The 19,376-nt window shown below is 45.4% G+C and overlaps 1 protein-coding gene across 1 annotated transcript in view; it reads right to left on the reverse strand.

Annotated features, from left to right (window-relative positions):
* The window catches only part of ZBTB16 (zinc finger and BTB domain containing 16), a 160,662-nt gene that overhangs the window by 71,818 nt on the left and 69,468 nt on the right, over nt 1-19,376 (reverse strand). Inside the window, exon 2 of the mRNA XM_075327779.1 lies at nt 10,233-10,330. Within this exon, the coding sequence (XP_075183894.1) occupies nt 10,233-10,330 (98 nt within the window). The remainder of the gene's footprint in view (nt 1-10,232; nt 10,331-19,376) is intronic.

Below are 19,376 nucleotides of genomic sequence, written 5' to 3' on the forward strand. Positions count from 1 at the left end.
ACAATTAGGACATTATGCTTGGAGCATACGAGTGCCAAGGAAGAGTAACACAGCGTACCGAGTGTGGTCAAAAGCAATGGCGAGGGGCGGTGGAGAAGGGGGTGGAAGGACTACACAGAGCTCCTTTTAATTTGTTTACTTGTAGCTGGAGATCTCACTTCTCTGCATCTGATGCGGAGGGTCCGGGCACATCTGGTTCCAGCGACGCCGGCTTCACCAGCCATTATACAAAAAGTATACAGTAATGTAAAGGTGGATTAGGCATCAATTTACCTGTCCAGCCACCTAATGAGACTCATTTATTCATGTGCTAAGCACTAAAATGTGGCGGTAATGGCTTGTGAAAAATGAAGCCGCATCTGTGCGCTCCTCTAATGATGGGGTATGGTGTAACGAAGGGAGAAAGGCTTAGCCATGGCCACCCTCGGAGACGAGGGATGGAGGGGACAACACTCAAAGGCAGGGGCAGCTTTACCAACTAATGGCACAAGATTGTGACCATTGCGCACCTCCCTCCAATAATCCCAGATAACCAATGTGATCTTACCCACTGCCTCATTTCAGTGGGTTCAGTGGGTAGGTTTTCAGACCCTTCTTAAACTCAGTGGTGATCCAAGCAGGTGGACCCACAAAAAAAAAAAAAAAAAAATGAATCACTTATCCAATGGATTGATTGATTGGTGCCAACTTCCAATGTTGAAATGAATCCTTTTAAATAAAATTGGCTTTAATAGGGGATGACTGGTGAGCAACACACACACCACACACCCCACACCCCACACACCCCACACACCCCACACACACCACACACCCCACACACACCACACCACACCACACACACCACACACACACCACACACACCACACACACCACACACACCACACACACACCACACACACACCACACACACACCACACACACACACACACCACACACACCACACACACCACACACACCACACACACCACACACACCACACACACCACACACACCACACACACCACACACACCACACACACCACACACACCACACACACCACACACACACCAACGGCTTATTTCAAACATAATTTAACTAGTGATGAGCGGGCACTACCATGCTCGGTTGCTCAGTACTGGTAACTAGTGATGAGCGGGCACTACCATGCTCGGTTGCTCAGTACTGGTAACTAGTGATGAGCGGGCACTACCATGCTCAGGTGCTCAGTACTCGTAACTAGTGATGAGCGGGCACTACCATGCTCAGGTGCTCAGTACTGGTAACTAGTGATGAGCGGGCACTACCATGCTCAGGTGCTCAGTACTGGTAACTAGTGATGAGCGGGCACTACCATGCTCGGGTGCTCAGTACTGGTAACTAGTGATGAGCAGGCACCACCATGCTCGAGTGCTCGGTACTCGCAACTAGTGATGAGCGGGCACTACCATGCTCAGGTGCTCAGTACTCGTAACTAGTGATGAGCGGGCACTACCATGCTCGGGTGCTCAGTACTGGTAACTAGTGATGAGCAGGCACCACCATGCTCGAGTGCTCGGTACTCGCAACTAGTGATGAGCGGGCACTACCATGCTCAGGTGCTCAGTACTCGTAACTAGTGATGAGCCGGCACTACCATGCTCAGGTGCTCAGTGCTCGTAACTAGTGATGAGCGGGCACTACCATGCTCGGCACTCCTTAAGAGAAGTAAGATGCTCAGATGGGTGTAACTAAAGTTCCCAAGTAAAATGGAAGTTACTGGGAGACTAGCATTTTTGCAAAAGATTAAAACGAGAAGTTAGAGAGTCCTCTATTGTCTTCCATTACACTCGATACATGAGTCATGCCAATCTGAGCATTCAACTGCTCTTAAATGAGTACAGGGCATGGTAGTGCCCGCTCATCACTCGTTACAACCACCCGAGCATGGTAGTACCCGCTCATCACTAGTTACGAGTACTGAGCACCTGAGCATGGTAGTGCCCGCTCATCACTAGCTACGAGTGCTGAGCACCTGAGCATGGTAGTGCCCGCTCATCACTAGTTACCAGTACAGAGCACCTGAGCATGGTAGTGCCCGCTCATCACTAGCTACGAGTGCTGAGCACCTGAGCATGGTAGTGCCCGCTTATCACTAGTTACCAGTACAGAGCACCTGAGCATGGTAGTGCCCGCTCATCACTAGCTACGAGTACTGAGCACCTGAGCATGGTAGTGCCCGCTCATCACTAGCTACGAGTGCTGAGCACCTGAGCATGGTAGTGCCCGCTCATCACTAGTTACCAGTACAGAGCACCTGAGCATGGTAGTGCCCGCTCATCACTAGCTACGAGTACTGAGCACCTGAGCATGGTAGTGCCCGCTCATCACTAGCTACGAGTACTGAGCACCTGAGCATGGTAGTGCCCGCTCATCACTAGTTACCAGTACTGAGCACCAGAGCATGGTAGTGCCCGCTCATCACTAGTTACGAGTACTGAGCACCTGAGCATGGTAGTGCCCGCTCATCACTAGTTACCAGTACTGAGCACCAGAGCATGGTAGTGCCCGCTCATCACTAGCTACGAGTACTGAGCACCCGAGCATGGTAGTGCCCGCTCATCACTAGTTACCAGTACTGAGCACCAGAGCATGGTAGTGCCCGCTCATCACTAGTTACCAGTACTGAGCACCAGAGCATGGTAGTGCCCGCTCATCACTAGTTACCAGTACTGAGCACCAGAGCATGGTAGTGCCCGCTCATCAGTAGCTACGAGTACTGAGTACTAAGTTCCTCTCTATTCATCTCAATTCACTTTCCCTTGTGGTGCGCTCTACAAATACCAGACATTCACTAGCAGACCCCAGAGATATTGATGACTTCTCCGTCAGATTAGTCATCAATATTAGATGGGTGGTGGTCCGACACCTGGCACACCCACCAATCAGCCGGTATTAGCTGCCCAGTGGCCAGATGTAAACTGTGAACAAAGCCAATCACCGCAATTCCGTTCACTTCGTAGTGCTCGTTTTTCAGGCCATTTAGCTACGCTCCTATTCACTTCAATAGGAGTCCAGCTGCAGTTTTTGGCTGTGATGTTCCACTCTGTACACATTTAGCTGTCATCAGAGCTGAAAACCACCAAGTAGCGCTGGACCCCCACCAATTTGACGTGGATTACCTATCCTAATATTAGCTCGGGCAATCCCTTTAAAAGGTGGGCAAACACCACGTGTCCAAAGACTGTTTTATAGGGGCCTTAATTGGCTTTTTGCACATATTAAAAGTTTTTTAAAAAAAGTTAAATATTGGGTTGTGGACAAAACCATTAAGCAATAGACCAGTTCCAAATTAAAGTGGGCCATAATGTGAAGACCATCTCGGAAATACTCTACATCTTGTAAGTGGTAACATTACAAAATCCTACTTCTTAGATGCGTAAGTGGACTATGGGATCCCAAGATGTTTGGGTCAAGTTGCAATTCCCTTCTTCAAAAATACAATGTCAATGATCAGACTCCAGGGCAGCAGAAATATGCACAAAACAACAAAAACAAAAAAAAACAAAAAAAAACAACCTATAAAATTAACTATTAGGCTTCCAGGACTTGGAGCTCCTGATGTAATGTCCTGGATGCATACAGATGGCACGTCTCGGCCGGCTTGTGTCTCCTGTATTGGGACAGAGTCACGCGGACTCTTTAAATCACTGCCCTGGTTCTGCACTCTGCTCCACCCCTGGTTACATTAGAGCAGGGAGGAAAATAGAAAAAGCATGTATCTGTAATCTCGCATGATGATACACTTGGCTCACAGCACTGTACATACTGTACCAGAGCGCTGGCAGAATCCCAGGGCAGGCGCGCTGCCAGCTGCACAATAACAAACCCAAACCAACAACGTAAAAACAAAACACACAAAAAAAGAGGTGCGAGAGAGACAGAGTGCAAGAGAGTGCAGGAAAGACTAAGAGAGACAGTGTGCAAGCGAGAGCGTGAAGACTAAGAGAGAGAGAGAGAGAGAGAGAGAGAGAGAGAGAGAGAGAGAGACTGTGCAAGCGAGAGCGTGAAGACTAACAGAGAGAGAGACAGTGTGCAAGCGAGAGCGTGAAGACTAACAGAGACAGTGTGCAAGCGAGAGCGTGAAGACTAACAGACAGTGTGCAAGCGAGAGCGTGAAGACTAACAGAGACAGTGTGCAAGCGAGAGCGTGAAGACTAACAGAGACAGTGTGCAAGCGAGAGCGTGAAGACTAAGAGAGAGACAGTGTGCAAGCGAGAGCGTGAAGACTAAGAGAGAGACAGTGTGCAAGCGAGAGCGTGAAGACTAACAGAGACAGTGTGCAAGCGAGAGCGTGAAGACTAACAGAGAGAGAGACAGTGTGCAAGCGAGAGCGTGAAGACTAACAGAGACAGTGTGCAAGCGAGAGCGTGAAGACTAAGAGAGACAGTGTGCAAGCGAGAGCGTGAAGACTAACAGAGACAGTGTGCAAGCGAGAGCGTGAAGACTAACAGAGACAGTGTGCAAGCGAGAGCGTGAAGACTAAGAGAGAGAGAGAGAGACAGTGTGCAAGCGAGAGCGTGAAGACTAAGAGAGAGAGAGACCGTGTGCAAGCGAGAGCGTGAAGACTAAGAGAGAGACAGTGTGCAAGCGAGAGCGTGAAGACTGAGAGAGAGACAGTGTGCAAGCGAGAGCGTGAAGACTGAGAGAGAGACAGTGTGCAAGCGAGAGCGTGAAGACTAAGAGAGAGACAGTGTGCAAGCGAGAGCGTGAAGACTAAGAGAGAGACAGTGTGCAAGCGAGAGCGTGAAGACTAAGAGAGAGAGAGAGACAGAGTGCAAGCGAGAGCGTGAAGACTAAGAGACAGTGTGCAAGCGAGAGCGTGAAGACTAAGAGAGACAGTGTGCAAGCGAGAGCGTGAAGACTAAGAGAGAGAGAGAGAGACAGTGTGCAAGCGAGAGCGTGAAGACTAAGAGAGAGAGAGACCGTGTGCAAGCGAGAGCGTGAAGACTAAGAGAGAGAGAGACAGTGTGCAAGCGAGAGCGTGAAGACTAAGAGAGAGAGAGAGAGACAGTGTGCAAGCGAGAGCGTGAAGACTAAAGAGATACGTACCAAGAGAGTGTGCAAGGGAGTGCAGGAAAGACTAACAAGGAAATACGCACCAAGAGAGTGCAAGCGAAAGCGTGAAGACTAATAGAGAGACACGTACCAAGAGAGCAAAAGACAGCCACATGGAGACAAGACATTCACAATATTTCATTTTATCAGGGAGGTGGGAGTAGGTAAAATCTTCACGGCATTTATATTGTCGAAGTCTGCCTCATCTGCAGAATACTTAAATTACAGGAGGGTGTTAGATTAGGCAAAATTATATTAAAATAATAATATGTACAACACAATAATCCCCTGAACATCACAGGTCACCGATGTTAGATGCGTCCTCCGACCCCAGGTTCAGAAGTTCTACTGCCAGACTTGTGTTTGAGACTGGAGATGGATTTACATCTAAGGAAGTCATCAGAGCGTGGGCTGACTGACCGCTCATTTCAGGAGCCAAACTAGTCCTCTTCTCGGTCAATAGATCGCTCATGAGAAAAAGGGGGCTGGCTTAGTTATTGAGATGAAAAGCCAGCCAGCCCTCTTCAAAAGCCAGCACCAACAACCCGCAGACACAGGGAGCGCTCGAGACAGCAGATGAATTCAGGATTGGAAGGGATAACTAGAGATTGGTGCACAAAGCTGTATGTCACCAAGCACAGGGCTGAGCCGCACGTCAACAAGCACAGGGCCGAGCCGTACATCACCAAGCACAAGGCCGAGCCGTACGTCACCAAGCACAAGGCCGAGCCGTACGTCACCAAGCACAAGGCCGAGCCGTACGTCACCAAGCACAAGGCCGAGCCGTACGTCACCAAGCACAATGCCGAGCCGTACCTCACCAAGCACAATGCCGAGCCGTACATCACCAAGCACAATGACAAGCATCGGATGGAGCGGTGAAAAGCCGCCACCACTGGACTCTGCGGCTGTGAAGTGAGGGATGACAAATCTTTCTCTAACGTCTGATGGAGGAGTCTGGGTTTGGTGATGGAGAACGTTACCCCCTGACTGCATTGTGCCCCTGTAAAAGTTTGGTGCAGGAGGATAATGCTCCGGGCTGTTATCACGGGGCGACCTCAGCTCCTTAGTTCCAGTGAAGAGAAATCTTAATACTTCAGTACAAGATATTGTGGAGAATTGTAGCTTCCAGTTTTTTGGGAACAGTTGACCCTTTTCTCTTCCCTATAACTGTGCCCAGTGCACAAGCTCCATACAAGCATGGAAGGGGGGGCGGGGGGGGGAACATGACGGCCGCACAGACCCGGACCTTAGCCGCATCAAACACCAACAATGGAGACTGTGAGCCCGACCTCCCCCAACATCAGGGTCTAACCTAACAAATGATCTTCTGGATGTGTCGCGGGCGGAGGAGGGGATGCTGCGCTCTCCCACTACTCGGGTCCGGCTGCCGCGGCTGCTGCGGCTGCTGCTGCTCGGTGGCTCGAGCGATGGGCCGGATCCCGGGGACTCGAGCGGCGCTCCTCGCCCGTGAGTGAAAAAGGGGTGGTTTGGTGTTGGGGATATTGTCAGTGACGCCACCCACGGTTGTGGTGATTGTGTGGACACCACCGCTGCTCTGGACAGGGATCCCGGGAGCGGTGACAGGGAGCAGCTTTGTTGTTATTTCTCCCCTCCATGGGTAGGGGGGTTGGTTGTCCCGGGGCCCGGTAATGGGGTAGGAGTGGATGGCAGGCGGGTTGCGGGGCCTGGGGAGGTGCAGGGTCGCAGGGGCAGCGCTGTGCCGCACGGCACAGAGGTACTCACTCAGCCCAATGATGATGACACAGTTCACGGTAAAAACACACGGCTGGATGGACGGGTCCCTCGGACGGCTGCGGTGTTGTTCCCTGCAGGTTAGTGATGACTGTCTCTCCCTGCACCTATGTTCTATGTTGATTCCGATGGGTTCCCACCGGTAACCCGCTCCCCGACCTGGATATGGGCCGGAGGAGCCCCTTTTGCCCGCAGGCGCTGGCCCTGGGAAACGGTTGCCCTTGGCGGTGGCGGTGTCTCCCCTTCACGGTTGCCTTCTGTCGGGACTTGACTGTTTGGAAACCCGGAGGTCCCCTTCACTAACGGATTTGTCAAATTCACGGCGACTCCTAGCCTTGCCGGGGTCCGAAAAGCCCCTGCCAATGGTGCTGGCTTCTCCTTGTGTACCGGTCCGGTACCGATGATAAGTTATTAGACTGCAAAGGGCCCATATATTATACTTTTACAGGGGCCTCTTCTGTCTAGCACAGAATAGTAAGCTGTAAAGCTTTATTATTTTACACCCCTTTAATAATTTTGCGAGCTTATGTGGACTACCCCTTTAATTACACCAAATTCAGTAGCGATGACCTAGCTTGGAAACTCAGAGCGGAGAAGTTTCTCTATATTTGTTGCAAGAATCAAGCACGGAATTTACTATTCTAATGGCGGATTGGATATCCATCATCAGGCTCGGTTAATGACCTGTAGTCTAGACAAAAATCAATACAGCCCAATCCTAGAACGTTCTTCTTTTTGGAAGTTACGTACCTGCCTTAGAATATGAGCGAGAAAACGATTCCCTGTGTAATGCCGTACATGCCACAATTAAGAAGAACGGATTAGAACTTTATAAACATACAGAAACTTAGGTGCGCAGACGATTTAAAGGTACATGGACAACATAAACGAGGATTTACTGACCCCGGACCATCAATATATCATCTAACCCAATGAGCAGCTAGTTGTGGGGGTTTCATAGAACAACCCCTTTAACCGGCTATATCTTTTCATCTATTCTAGTAATTAATTACAATTGTAAAGTTATTATTTTATTTTCTTGTTGGGATCTGAAGCATAAAAAGGGGAGAGGCTCCTGCTGCAGTCAGATATTTTACAGCCAGACACAGGACAGTGAGGCAGTGAGGTGAAGGACATGACATGACTGATCCCTTTAAACTCTTTATCCTAGAACTAGCTATCCTATTCTCCTGACAAATGATTTTTGGTGCACTCTGTGTATAGTGTTTTTTTAGGAATCTAGCTACCGCTCATATGGTTTTTTTTAGTCACCCTCATTGCATTTTGTAAATCAGAGTCAGGATTAGTTTTTTCATGTCTGCTAGCTACATGTGGATTTAGGATTTTGCCAATGTATTCATGGTGGATGGCGTAAGTATTCATACCCCTTTCCTTGCTTAGTCCTGTAGCCCAGGAAGTTTAGGGAACTCGAAGAGGAAGTTTTGGGTATGTGCCAACCAATCTATAAATATAAGGGAGATGGATTTACATTACATAGGGAAAAAAGGAAGAAAAAAAAGAAAAAAAAAAAAAAGGAGGAAGGCACAAAGGGGCAACGAGGGAGGCACAAAGGGGCAACGAGGGAGGCACAAAGGGGCAACGAGGGAGGCACAAAGGGGCAACGAGGGAGGCACAAAGGGGCAACGAGGGAGGCACAAGGGGGCAAAGAGGGAGGCACAAGGGGGCAAAGAGGGAGGCACAAAGGGGCAAAGAGGGAGGCACAAAGGGGCAAAGAGGGAGGCACAAAGGGGCAAAGAGGGAGGCACAAAGGGGCAAAGAGGGAGGCACAAAGGGGCAAAGAGGGAGGCACAAAGGGGCAAAGAGGGAGGCACAAAGCGGCAAAGAGGGAGGCACAAAGGGGCAAAGAGGGAGGCACAAAGGGGCAAAGAGGGAGGCACAAGGGGCAACGAGGGAGGCACAAGGGGCAACGAGGGAGGCACAAGGGGCAACGAGGGAGGCACAAGGGGCAACGAGGGAGGCACAAGGGGCAAAGAGGGAGGCACAAGGGGCAAAGAGGGAGGCACAAGGGGCAAAGAGGGAGGCACAAGGGGCAAAGAGGGAGGCATGGGGGGCAAAAATCAGGAGGCAAAAATCGGGGGGCAAAGAGGCAAAAAAGGGAAAAAGACGAAAAGGGAAAATACAAAGAAGAAAAAAAATCCAGAATTCACCATGCTTACTAAATTAAATATGATCAAAGGGAAGAGAGCGGACACTGCACATAACAGTGAATCATTATCGAAGATCTCAACAATTAGTTGTGAACATTGGCAGCTTACATGGACATTTTCAGCTCGGACACAGTGTAATTTACCATATCTTTTGAGGCATAGCTTCCTGAAGAGGACCGTCCGGTGCTGCCCAACATTTAAAGGGACCCACAAAACCCAAAGTACGCAATGTATATAAAAAAAATGAGGCATGTATATTAAGGTCTGCTATATTCACTTATGGACTTTTGTATAAATGAAAAACTGTGATAAAGTAGGGATCATAGATCCCATTGAGCCAAATGGGGCTGGGAATAAAGTTGTGTTTGCTAGTCTGAGCCTGTATTCACACATGGTGGCAATGTTTGTTAGCTTAGTTGTATTTTTTCTATGGCAAAAAAGTAAAAGAAAAATACAGTGCATGAAAGCCTCGAGCGAAGCATATAGAATAGAGTTCAGATGAAGGTGTAATAAGGTCTACTGACTCCATCAATGGATAATGTTGGGTCCAAGATTGCCAACAACGGCTTCCTGAGACTACATGGACACTCAGTGGAGCCGAGCATGCATTTGTATAGTGGATTGGAATGAACTGTTAGATTACTTTGAGTCAAAAAATTGACTTTCAATAGCTTGGTTCCTATTCATTGGCTCATGTAAACAGAGCAGCAACGAGCTCGGGATAATTTTTAGGCTTGCCTAAAAATTTTCCCCAAGTACCAGTATGTCTAGTCAGAGTAAAGGTCCATGCATATTGGAACACTTATCATTTAGTCAATATTTAGAGACTGACGATCATCCGATGAACACGGAAACGCTCATTCATCAGGTGAAATGATCTACTGTGCTGCAGAAGAGATGATTGTTCTCAGCAGCACATCATCCTATGTAAAGTATTAGGGAGAGGCTATTAAACAACTGCGCACAAGAAAGTGTAAAACCTTAAAAAAAAGGTCCTAAATGAGCAACAAGCGGCTTGTGACATAAGTGATCAGAGCTACTTATGGGCTGAAATCCGCCATTGTAAACCCGGCTAAATTCTGCATAACTACACACAAGGCACAATGCAGCGCATTCAACTATATAATGTATATATAATGTATAGATGGAAATCCGGCCAAAGCACTTATCACAGGGCACGACGTGGAAAGTCTCTGGTGTAGTGTATGATCTAATAAAGAGCACGGAGGTCTCACCTGAATGAGCCAGCAAATGCATCCGAAGTCGCAAACTGTCCAGAAACCTCTTCCCGCAGAGCTCACAGCCGTACGTCTTCATACCGCTGTGCAGCTTCCTACAAAGTGAGAGAGGAAGGAAATCCAAGACGTTAGGAGGGCATAGTGAATTGGTTTGTAATTTAGTATTACTAAATAAAAGATGATTATTATATATATATACACATATATATATATATACACACACACATATATATATATATATATATATATATACATATATATATATACACATACATATACATATACACATACATATACATATATATATATATATACATATACATACATATATATATATATACATATACATACATATATATATATATATACACATATATATACATACATACATACATACATACATACATACATACATACATAGTCATGTGAAAAAGTTTGGGCACCCCTATTAATGTTAACCTTTTTTCTTTATAACAATTTGGGTTTTTGCTATTTCAGTTTCATATATGTAATAACTGATAGACTGAGTAATATTTCTGGAATGAAATGAGGTTTATTGTACTAACAGAAAATGTCCAATCCGCATTTAAACAAAATATGACCGGTGCAAAAGTATGGGCACCTCAACATAAAAGTGACATTAATATTTTGTAGATCCTCCTTTTGCAAAAATCACAGCCTCTAGTGGCTTCCTGTAGCTTTTAATGAGTTCCTGGATCCTGGATGAAGGTAGATTTGACCATTCCTGTTTTTCAAAACAATTCCAGTTCAGTTAAGTTTGATGGTCGCCGAGCATGGACAGCCGCTTCACATCATCCCACAGATTTTCAATGATATTCAGGTCTGGGGACTGGGATGGCCATTCCAGAACATTGTAATTGTTTCTCTGCATGAATGCCTGAGTAGATTTGGAGCGGTGTTTTGGATCATTGTCTTGCTGAAATATCCATCCCCTGCGTAACTTCACCTTCGTCAGTGATTCTTACACATTATTGTCAAGAATCTGCTGATACTGAGTTGAATCCAAGCGACCCTCAACTTTAACAAGATTCCCGGTGCCAGCATTGGCCACACAGCCCCAAAGCATGATGGAACCTCCATCAAATTTTACTGTGGGTAGCAAGTGCTTTTCTTGGAATGCCGTGTTTTTTTGCCTCCATGCATAACGCCTTTTTATATGACCAAACAACTCAATCTTTGTTTCATCAGTCCACAGGACCTTCTTCCAAAACGTAACTGGCTTGTCCAAATGCGCTTTTGCATACCTCAGGTGACTCTGTTTGTGGCGTGCTTGCAGAAATGGCTTCTTTCGCATCACTCTCCCATACAGCTTCTCCTTGTGCAACATGCGCTGTATTATTGACCGATGCACAGTGACACCATCTGCAGCAAGATGATGCTGCAGGTCTTTGGAGGTGGTCTGTGGATTGTCCTTGACTGTTCTCACCATTCTTCTTCTCTGCCTTTCTGATATTTTTCTTGGCCTGCCACTTCTGGGCTTAACAAGAACTGCACCTGCGTTCTTCCATTTCCTTACTATGTTCCTCACAGTGGAAACTGACAGTTTAAATCTCCGAGACAACTTTTTGTACCTTCCCCTGAACAACTATGTTGAATAATCTTTGTTTTCAGATCATTTGAGAGTTGTTTTGAGCAGCCCATGATGCCACTCTTCATAGGAGATTCAAATAGGAGAACAACTTGCAAGTGGCCACCTTAAATACCTTTTCTCATGATTGGATACACCTGCCTATGAAGTTCAAAGCTCAATGAGGTTACAAAACCAATTTAGTGCTTTAGTAAGTCAGTAAAAAGTAGTTAGGAGTGTTCAAATCAAGAAATTGGATAAGGGTGCCCATACTTTTGCACCGGTCAAATTTAGTTTAAATGCAGATTGCACATTTTCTGTTAGTACAATAAACCTCATTTCAATCCAGAAATATAATTTTGATACAGCTCATATGAAAAAGCTCAAAACTTATTTTAAACACTCAATATTTTAATAACCAAATATTTTTCTATTGTCCACACGACCTTGATTGGAAAACAAACTGTAAAGATAAAAATTAAGTTATGTTGCTATTACTAGTATCTTGAAAAGTGTAAAAAAGGCTCTAAAAACAACAGGTCAGATTGCTGGCAGCAGCAGCAATGTGTGACAAAACACTGTGTACTCTGCACAGGAGAAAGTGTTGGCAGCGGTCAGTACATTCCTGCCTCGCTGCCAGACATCGCACAAACTTCCCAAGATTTAACAGTGAAGAAAAGGGAAACTGAAAAACATCTACAGCAGATACATGTCCATCCCGAGCGGTGCAAAGTCACCGCCATAAGAACATGGCATTTTAATTCTTGGTCACAGGACAAAGTAAATAAACTTTTTTTTATAATATTAAATATATCTAATAATAATAATAAATCTTTATTTCCATAGCACCAACATATGCCGCAGCGCTGTAAAATTCAGGAGGATCATATACAAACAAGCAACAGTCATAGAAAAATCGAAATAATATATATATATATATATATATATAAAATCTGCATCATATATGTATATACACACACACACACACACACACACACACACACACACACACACACACACACACACACACGTAATAATATCATTTTAGAACCATTAGACTCGGGAGTGTCGGAACATGCGAAAAAAGTCAATACAAACTTTAGGCAGCTTTTGGCATTGCTGGTTTCTTTACAGTCTTACTAGATGACATTGCAAGTGGAATGTTTTTTTTTATGATCAGTTTCATCATTTTTATATGATTCCTACTGTTTTGGGACAATATTGTATTTAATAAGTAGATATTAACTATAGAGAAAACTGCAAGAGAAAAACATGGCTGAAAAAGGAACATTGAACTATAGGTTATGCTCAGTACTGGTAACTAGTGATGAGCGGGCACTACCATGCTCGGGTGCTCAGTACTCGTAACTAGTGGCTGCTCATCACTAGTTACCAGTACTGAGCACCTGAGCATGTTAGTGCCCACTCATCACTAGTTACGAGTACTGAGCACCCGAGCATGGTAGTGCCCGCTCATCACTAGTTACCAGTACTGAGCACCCGAGCATGGTAGTGCCCGCTCATCACTAGTTACCAGTACTGAGCACCCGAGCATGGTAGTGCCCGCTCATCACTAGTTACCAGTACTGAGCACCCGAGCATGGTAGTGCCCGCTCATCACTAGTTACCAGTACTGAGCACCCGAGCATGGTAGTGCCCGCTCATCACTAGTTACCAGTACTGAGCACCCGAGCATGGTAGTGCCTGCTCATCACTAGTTACCAGTACTGAGCACCCGAGCATGGTAGTGCCCGCTCATCACTAGTTACCAGTACTGAGCACCCGAGCATGGTAGTGCCCGCTCATCACTAGTTATGAGTACTGAGCACCTGAGCATGGTAGTGCCTGCTCATCACTAGTTACCAGTACTGAGCACCCGAGCATGGTAGTGCCTGCTCATCACTAGTTACCAGTACTGAGCATCCGAGCATGGTAGTGCCCGCTCATCACTAGTTACCAGTACTGAGCACCTGAGCATGGTAGTGCCCGCTCATCACTAGTTACCAGTACTGAGCATCCGAGCATGGTAGTGCCCGCTCATCACTAGTTACCAGTACTGAGCACCTGAGCATGGTAGTGCCCGCTCATCACTAGTTACCAGTACTGAGCATCCGAGCATGGTAGTGCCCGCTCATCATTAACATGCTCGTGTGCTCAGTACCTGTAACTAGTGATGAGTGGGCACTACCATGCTCGGGTGCTCAGTTCTCTCCAATATATTGCGGTGCTACACATTTTATTAACCATTGCCTGCTCTCTTCTCATGTAACCGCACAGCGAGCTATGGCCAATTGCAGATTAGGGCTTGTTCTATGCGGCTTTGAGCAGATTTCTTGCAATCTATTCTTCTGCAGGTAAATAGAGCGGACACAACAGGTTTCACAAAAGGGACAAAGAAGTTTATCATCACAATAAATGGAAACAAATAACTGGATAACGGGATCCACTTGTCTCAATTAACTGATAAACCTCACTGATTATCCTGACAGATTTGACTGATCTATCTGGAATTGCAGCGGAGCCATGAATAATAATCATGGATTAGGATCTAGAACGCCCCACTGGGGAAGAATCAGAGGCACTAATGATTGAGGAAATCGCTGCAATTTGGAAAGTGTTCCTGCAATAAGTATCAAAACCACCGCAGCGTATATAGATGTAGCAGAGACGGATTTGTCGTTTCAAAGCCTTTAAACCATCAGGAAAAACTCGTGCAGTAAAGATAATGGAGCCGGGTTACTTGCAAAAAAGCTGCAAATCTCCATAAAGTACATCTGGACACCACGTGAAAAAGTCAGCGCGCCCAATGGCCATACATATAGAGATGATATTTGTAAATGGAAATTATATTGTTCATGAAACTGGTCTGACAATTACATTCACATGAGAAAGACCCAAGGGGGTGTCCGGGGAATCCGCGGTCACAGAGTAACTGTAGACTTGTCATTTTAGACCAGAGAACCCCTTTAATGATAATCAAGAATAGTCTAAAATGCAGTTTTCATATCAAGTTCTTAACTGCAACTTTTACACATTTCCAAAAATCCCATCACCTAATTTATGCCTATGGCGGTTGGAGCCTCAAGCGACCACCAATAGGGGGAGTTAAGCGCATAATTCGCCTGTAACCCAATAAATAAGATCTACTCCAAAAATAAGCCCTAGTAGGATCTTTGGAGTATTGTTAAAATATAAGCTCTACTTCAAAAATAAGCCCTCGTTGCGGTTTCATAAGGAAGTGTCCAAGCAGCTAAGCAAGTCTAAAGAATACAGCAGGATTCTTTATCAAAGAAGGCGGGGGGGGGGGCCCAAAAGGAGCCAGACGGGGGGGGGGGGCCCAAAAGGAGCCAGACGGGGGGGGAGGCCAAAAGGAGCCAGACGGGGGGGGGGGGGGGGCCCAAAAGGAGCCAGACGGGGGGGGGCCCAAAAGGAGCCAGACGGGGGGGGGGGGGGGGGGCCAAAAGGAGCCAGACGGGGGGGCCCAAAAAGGAGCCAGACGGGGGGGGCCCAAAAAGGAGCCAGACGGGGGGGGCCCAAAAGGAGCCAGACGGGGGGGGCCCAAAAGGAGCCAGACGGGGGGGCCAGAAAGGAGCCAGACGGGGGGGCCCAAAAAGGAGCCAGACGGGGGGGCCCAAAAAGGAGCCAGACAGCCCCACCCAAAATAAAATAAATTGCACTTGTCCCAAGCAATTACATTTTGCAAATGCTGATGGTGAATGGGCTCTCACACAGATTTGCGTCGCTGTCAGGTTCCTCGCTATCCTGGCTGCATTGCACTGCAGCTCACAGACAGATCAGGTAACAGTATCACTACGTGCAAGTGACATTGCTTCCAGTCACCAGGGGGAGCCAACCACTGTAGAACACAGGGGAGCTGACAGTGTCACAGATTTGTATGTGAGAGCCCATTCACTTGCCAACTCTAATTGTTTGGGGCCTGGCTAGTGTGATTCTTGTCGGTGGTCTCTGCTTTCTTATGGGGTAAACTTAGCACTACATACAGAATAATGCATTTAAGCAGGTAATTTAAACCTTTGTAATATGGTATGTACCCACCACTATAGGACTGAGAATAACGGCTCAGATAAGAAAATCTCCATCTGAGCCAGTAATCTGATTAACATAAAATGTTAATGTTCCAGAATGTGATGACATGCTTATATTTTAAGAATTTTAGATTTTTTTTTTGTGCAAGAATAAATGTGGATTGTTGTTCATGGGAAAATACAAGACATCCCCTGAAAATAAGGCCAACAGCATCTTTCGGAGAAAAAAAATCATCATAAGACGCTGTCTTATTTTTGTGAAAAAACCATTTATACATTGAACTTAATGATAAAGCTGTATGCATCAAGCTCCCTCTAGTGGCTGCAGGCGGACTACATTTTATTATAATCCACTAGAGTTGAAGTGCGCCAACAGAGAAATTGGAGCTCAGAACGCTTCAAAAGTTATATTCAGAAATGATCACATCATTTTGGACTTAGATTAAAATTAATATCAATAACAAGCAGGAAAATGTTGTCCGTTGAAATAGGTTAATAATTAGAGGGAATGTACACAAATTCCTCCATCAAAACGATCCCCATACTCCTTACATCATCTGTGGATGGCAACTAAAATCTAATCCCTTCCAAAAGATATAAGATTTTCCACTGTGGCTGAACCGGTCCAGTAACAGCTGTTACTTCTATGGAGGAAAGAAGGTGCAAAAAATCATGGGTCAAATAATGGGGGAAAAAAAAAGTTTAAACTCCGGAGGCTTTTGATGAATATTTAATTGGAAGTAGTTTGGTATGAATATATTTAATTGGAAGTAGTTTGGTATGAATATATTTAATTGGAAGTAGTTTGGTATGAATATATTTAATTGGAAGTAGTTTGGTATGAATATTATTTAATTGGAAGTAGTTTGGTATGAATATTATTTAATTGGAAGTAGTTTGGTATGAATATATTTAATTGGAAGTAGTTTGGTATGAATATATTTAATTGGAAGTAGTTTGGTATGAATATTATTTAATTGGAAGTAGTTTGGTATGAATATTATTTAATTGGAAGTAGTTTGGTATGAATATTATTTAATTGGAAGTAGTTTGGTATGAATATTATTTAATTAGAAGTAGTCTGGTTGTCCAAATTAAACATTATATCAGCGTGATCACTTTAAAAAGGTGCGTACCATGAACTTTCAAAATCCACACCCTAAAATCTGAAAATTTTTCTTTATTTGTTTAACCCCGATTTTGTGCAAAGTTGCTCAATTAAGACAGAAAAGATAAGAGAAGTAAAGTCCAAACTCCTTTATTACAAGCTGTGCAAACATTTTTCGAGACAAGGTCAGTAAATGAATAATTTGACAGAAACCATTGTATCTCTGGCGACTTTTAAACTATTGTGAGGAGTCGAAGATTAATCTTTGTTATCCAGTAGACGATGGTAAAGACTAGAATGGCTGAATGGTCGTATGTGAAACGTTTACTGGGTGGGGAAAGGGAAACTCTCCGTCCTTGACATATTGGTTTTAGGAGCCGACCTACCCAAAAATTAAACTTTCAGCCATGACAGATATTGATATATTGGTGCTCGTTACTGGTTTACTTTATTACTGGTTTGTACTACTTCATAAAAAGATTGTATCTTGGACGATGGAACTGAAATACAAGCAGTTCTCTTCCATTGCTCACCGTCCGAGATGGTAAGGCGGTAAGCTGAAGTAGACCCACTGGACCACAGGGTGACCACGAGTCTACCCTATCATGGGATAGAGACCAGGAATGTGGCAGCTGACCTCCAGGACAGAGGCGGACACAGGAGCACATGGGACTGAGTGTCAAGTGTGGACAGGGACCACCAGGATAGCTTGAGGCAGATAGAATAGGCAGGATGGACATGACAGTCTCTAGCACCAACAGGGCGGGACAGACAGGCAAAGTCAATTGCAAGGCAGATGGCATGGCCAGGACGGACACAGTAACAAGTACCAACAAGGCAGGATGAACTGGTAGCAGGCACGGGAAGGACAGGACTGGAACCAGGTGCCAACAGGGCAGGACTGGCTGGAACCAGGTACAGGCAGGACAGGATGGGATGGGCAAGGGTAAGCAAGACAAGATGGGCAGGTGACCTCAACTAACTAGACACAACACAACTGACTAACAGAACTAATGATGTTGAACATGTACCTCCCATAGTAGGAGTGTGCCTTAAATACCAAGTGCCTCTCTGTGATAAGCTGAAAGGCACATCTTAAGAATGGTGTGTTGGCCCTTTAAGAGAAGGGCAGAAGCACATGCACACGCCCTAGGAGGACCTGGGATGCGCACACAGACTCCTTGAGGGAGGGGAGGTGGAGACACCCATGTGGAGGAGTACAGGGATGCCAGGTAAGCATGGTGGAAGCCGACTGTGGCAGTGAGTGACACAGTGTCCATGCATGAGGTCAAAGCAGGGAGTGCAGAGATGCAGCTCTACATCTCCAAGGCAAAAGTTGCCTATTTTGATCTTTTTTTGACTTTATAATCAGGGAATTAGATGCCTCTGATTATTGAGTAATCACTGGATGGTCCCAAAGCTGGTACACACCAAAAATCAGCAGTGATCGGTGCAGGAGTTTGGTTGCAGCATTTCTCTACAGCACTCCCGCAGGAGAAACAAAGTATTACAGCTCATGAATAGGCTAGGTCCTCCAGACAATATAGATATACGAAAATGGGTTTCTAAACTAGTCCATCTCTAAAAACTTCCATAAGAAGTGAATCTGCAACATAAAAATACCATAAGCGGATAAAGAGGTCTATTCTACCCTTTAACGTGATGGATGGTCTTGTTAGTCAGAGGCATATAAAAGTTAGAGGGTCTCCTAATTTTCTAAATATTCTATTTCATTTGGAGCGAAATTGTGTTTTGTTTAGTTTTTTTCCCGATGAATTTGACATTAAATAAGCTGCATGTGTTTTGCCACTTGACTAAGCCACGCTGAACCTGTTCTGCCGTGCTCCGATGGATATCTCAATGCGTTGTTGAGGGGTTCAGGACACATTCCCTTGCTGCCAAGATTAGTCGGATTGCGCACTTGAACATGACAGATGCAGAGGCAGATACGGCAGCTGCAGACACGAGGTCGGGAGGTAACGTACCAATCAATACCTAGTTACAGGCTTCAGTCTGTAAGCAGGAGGAGATGAAACATGGCAGCAGGCGATGCTCTATGCGACTCTTACAGCCCAAACTCATATCTGGAATAGAATATTTCACAGGTGCCATCTCCGGACACAGAACAAAAAGGTTTTTATGGTTTGTTTTTGGGGGTTTTTTTGTAACCTTAGCAGTCACATGATTAGAAAGCCGTACAACGTTACGTCGCCAGATGTGGCTTTACACTGCCGCCAATATGCAGATGTAGCAAAGATGTGTTTTACATTCGGCACCAAGTTACATGATGTTATCAGGCTTTGTTGTGATATTCTACAGGTCTACATATTAATACATCATTTACATTAGTTCTTTGTACAAATATTTATACATTTTAGTGAATAAACAAAACCAAATTT

The sequence above is a fragment of the Anomaloglossus baeobatrachus genome, chromosome 11 (assembly GCF_048569485.1).
Source record: "Anomaloglossus baeobatrachus isolate aAnoBae1 chromosome 11, aAnoBae1.hap1, whole genome shotgun sequence".
Lineage (NCBI taxonomy): Eukaryota > Metazoa > Chordata > Amphibia > Anura > Aromobatidae > Anomaloglossus > Anomaloglossus baeobatrachus.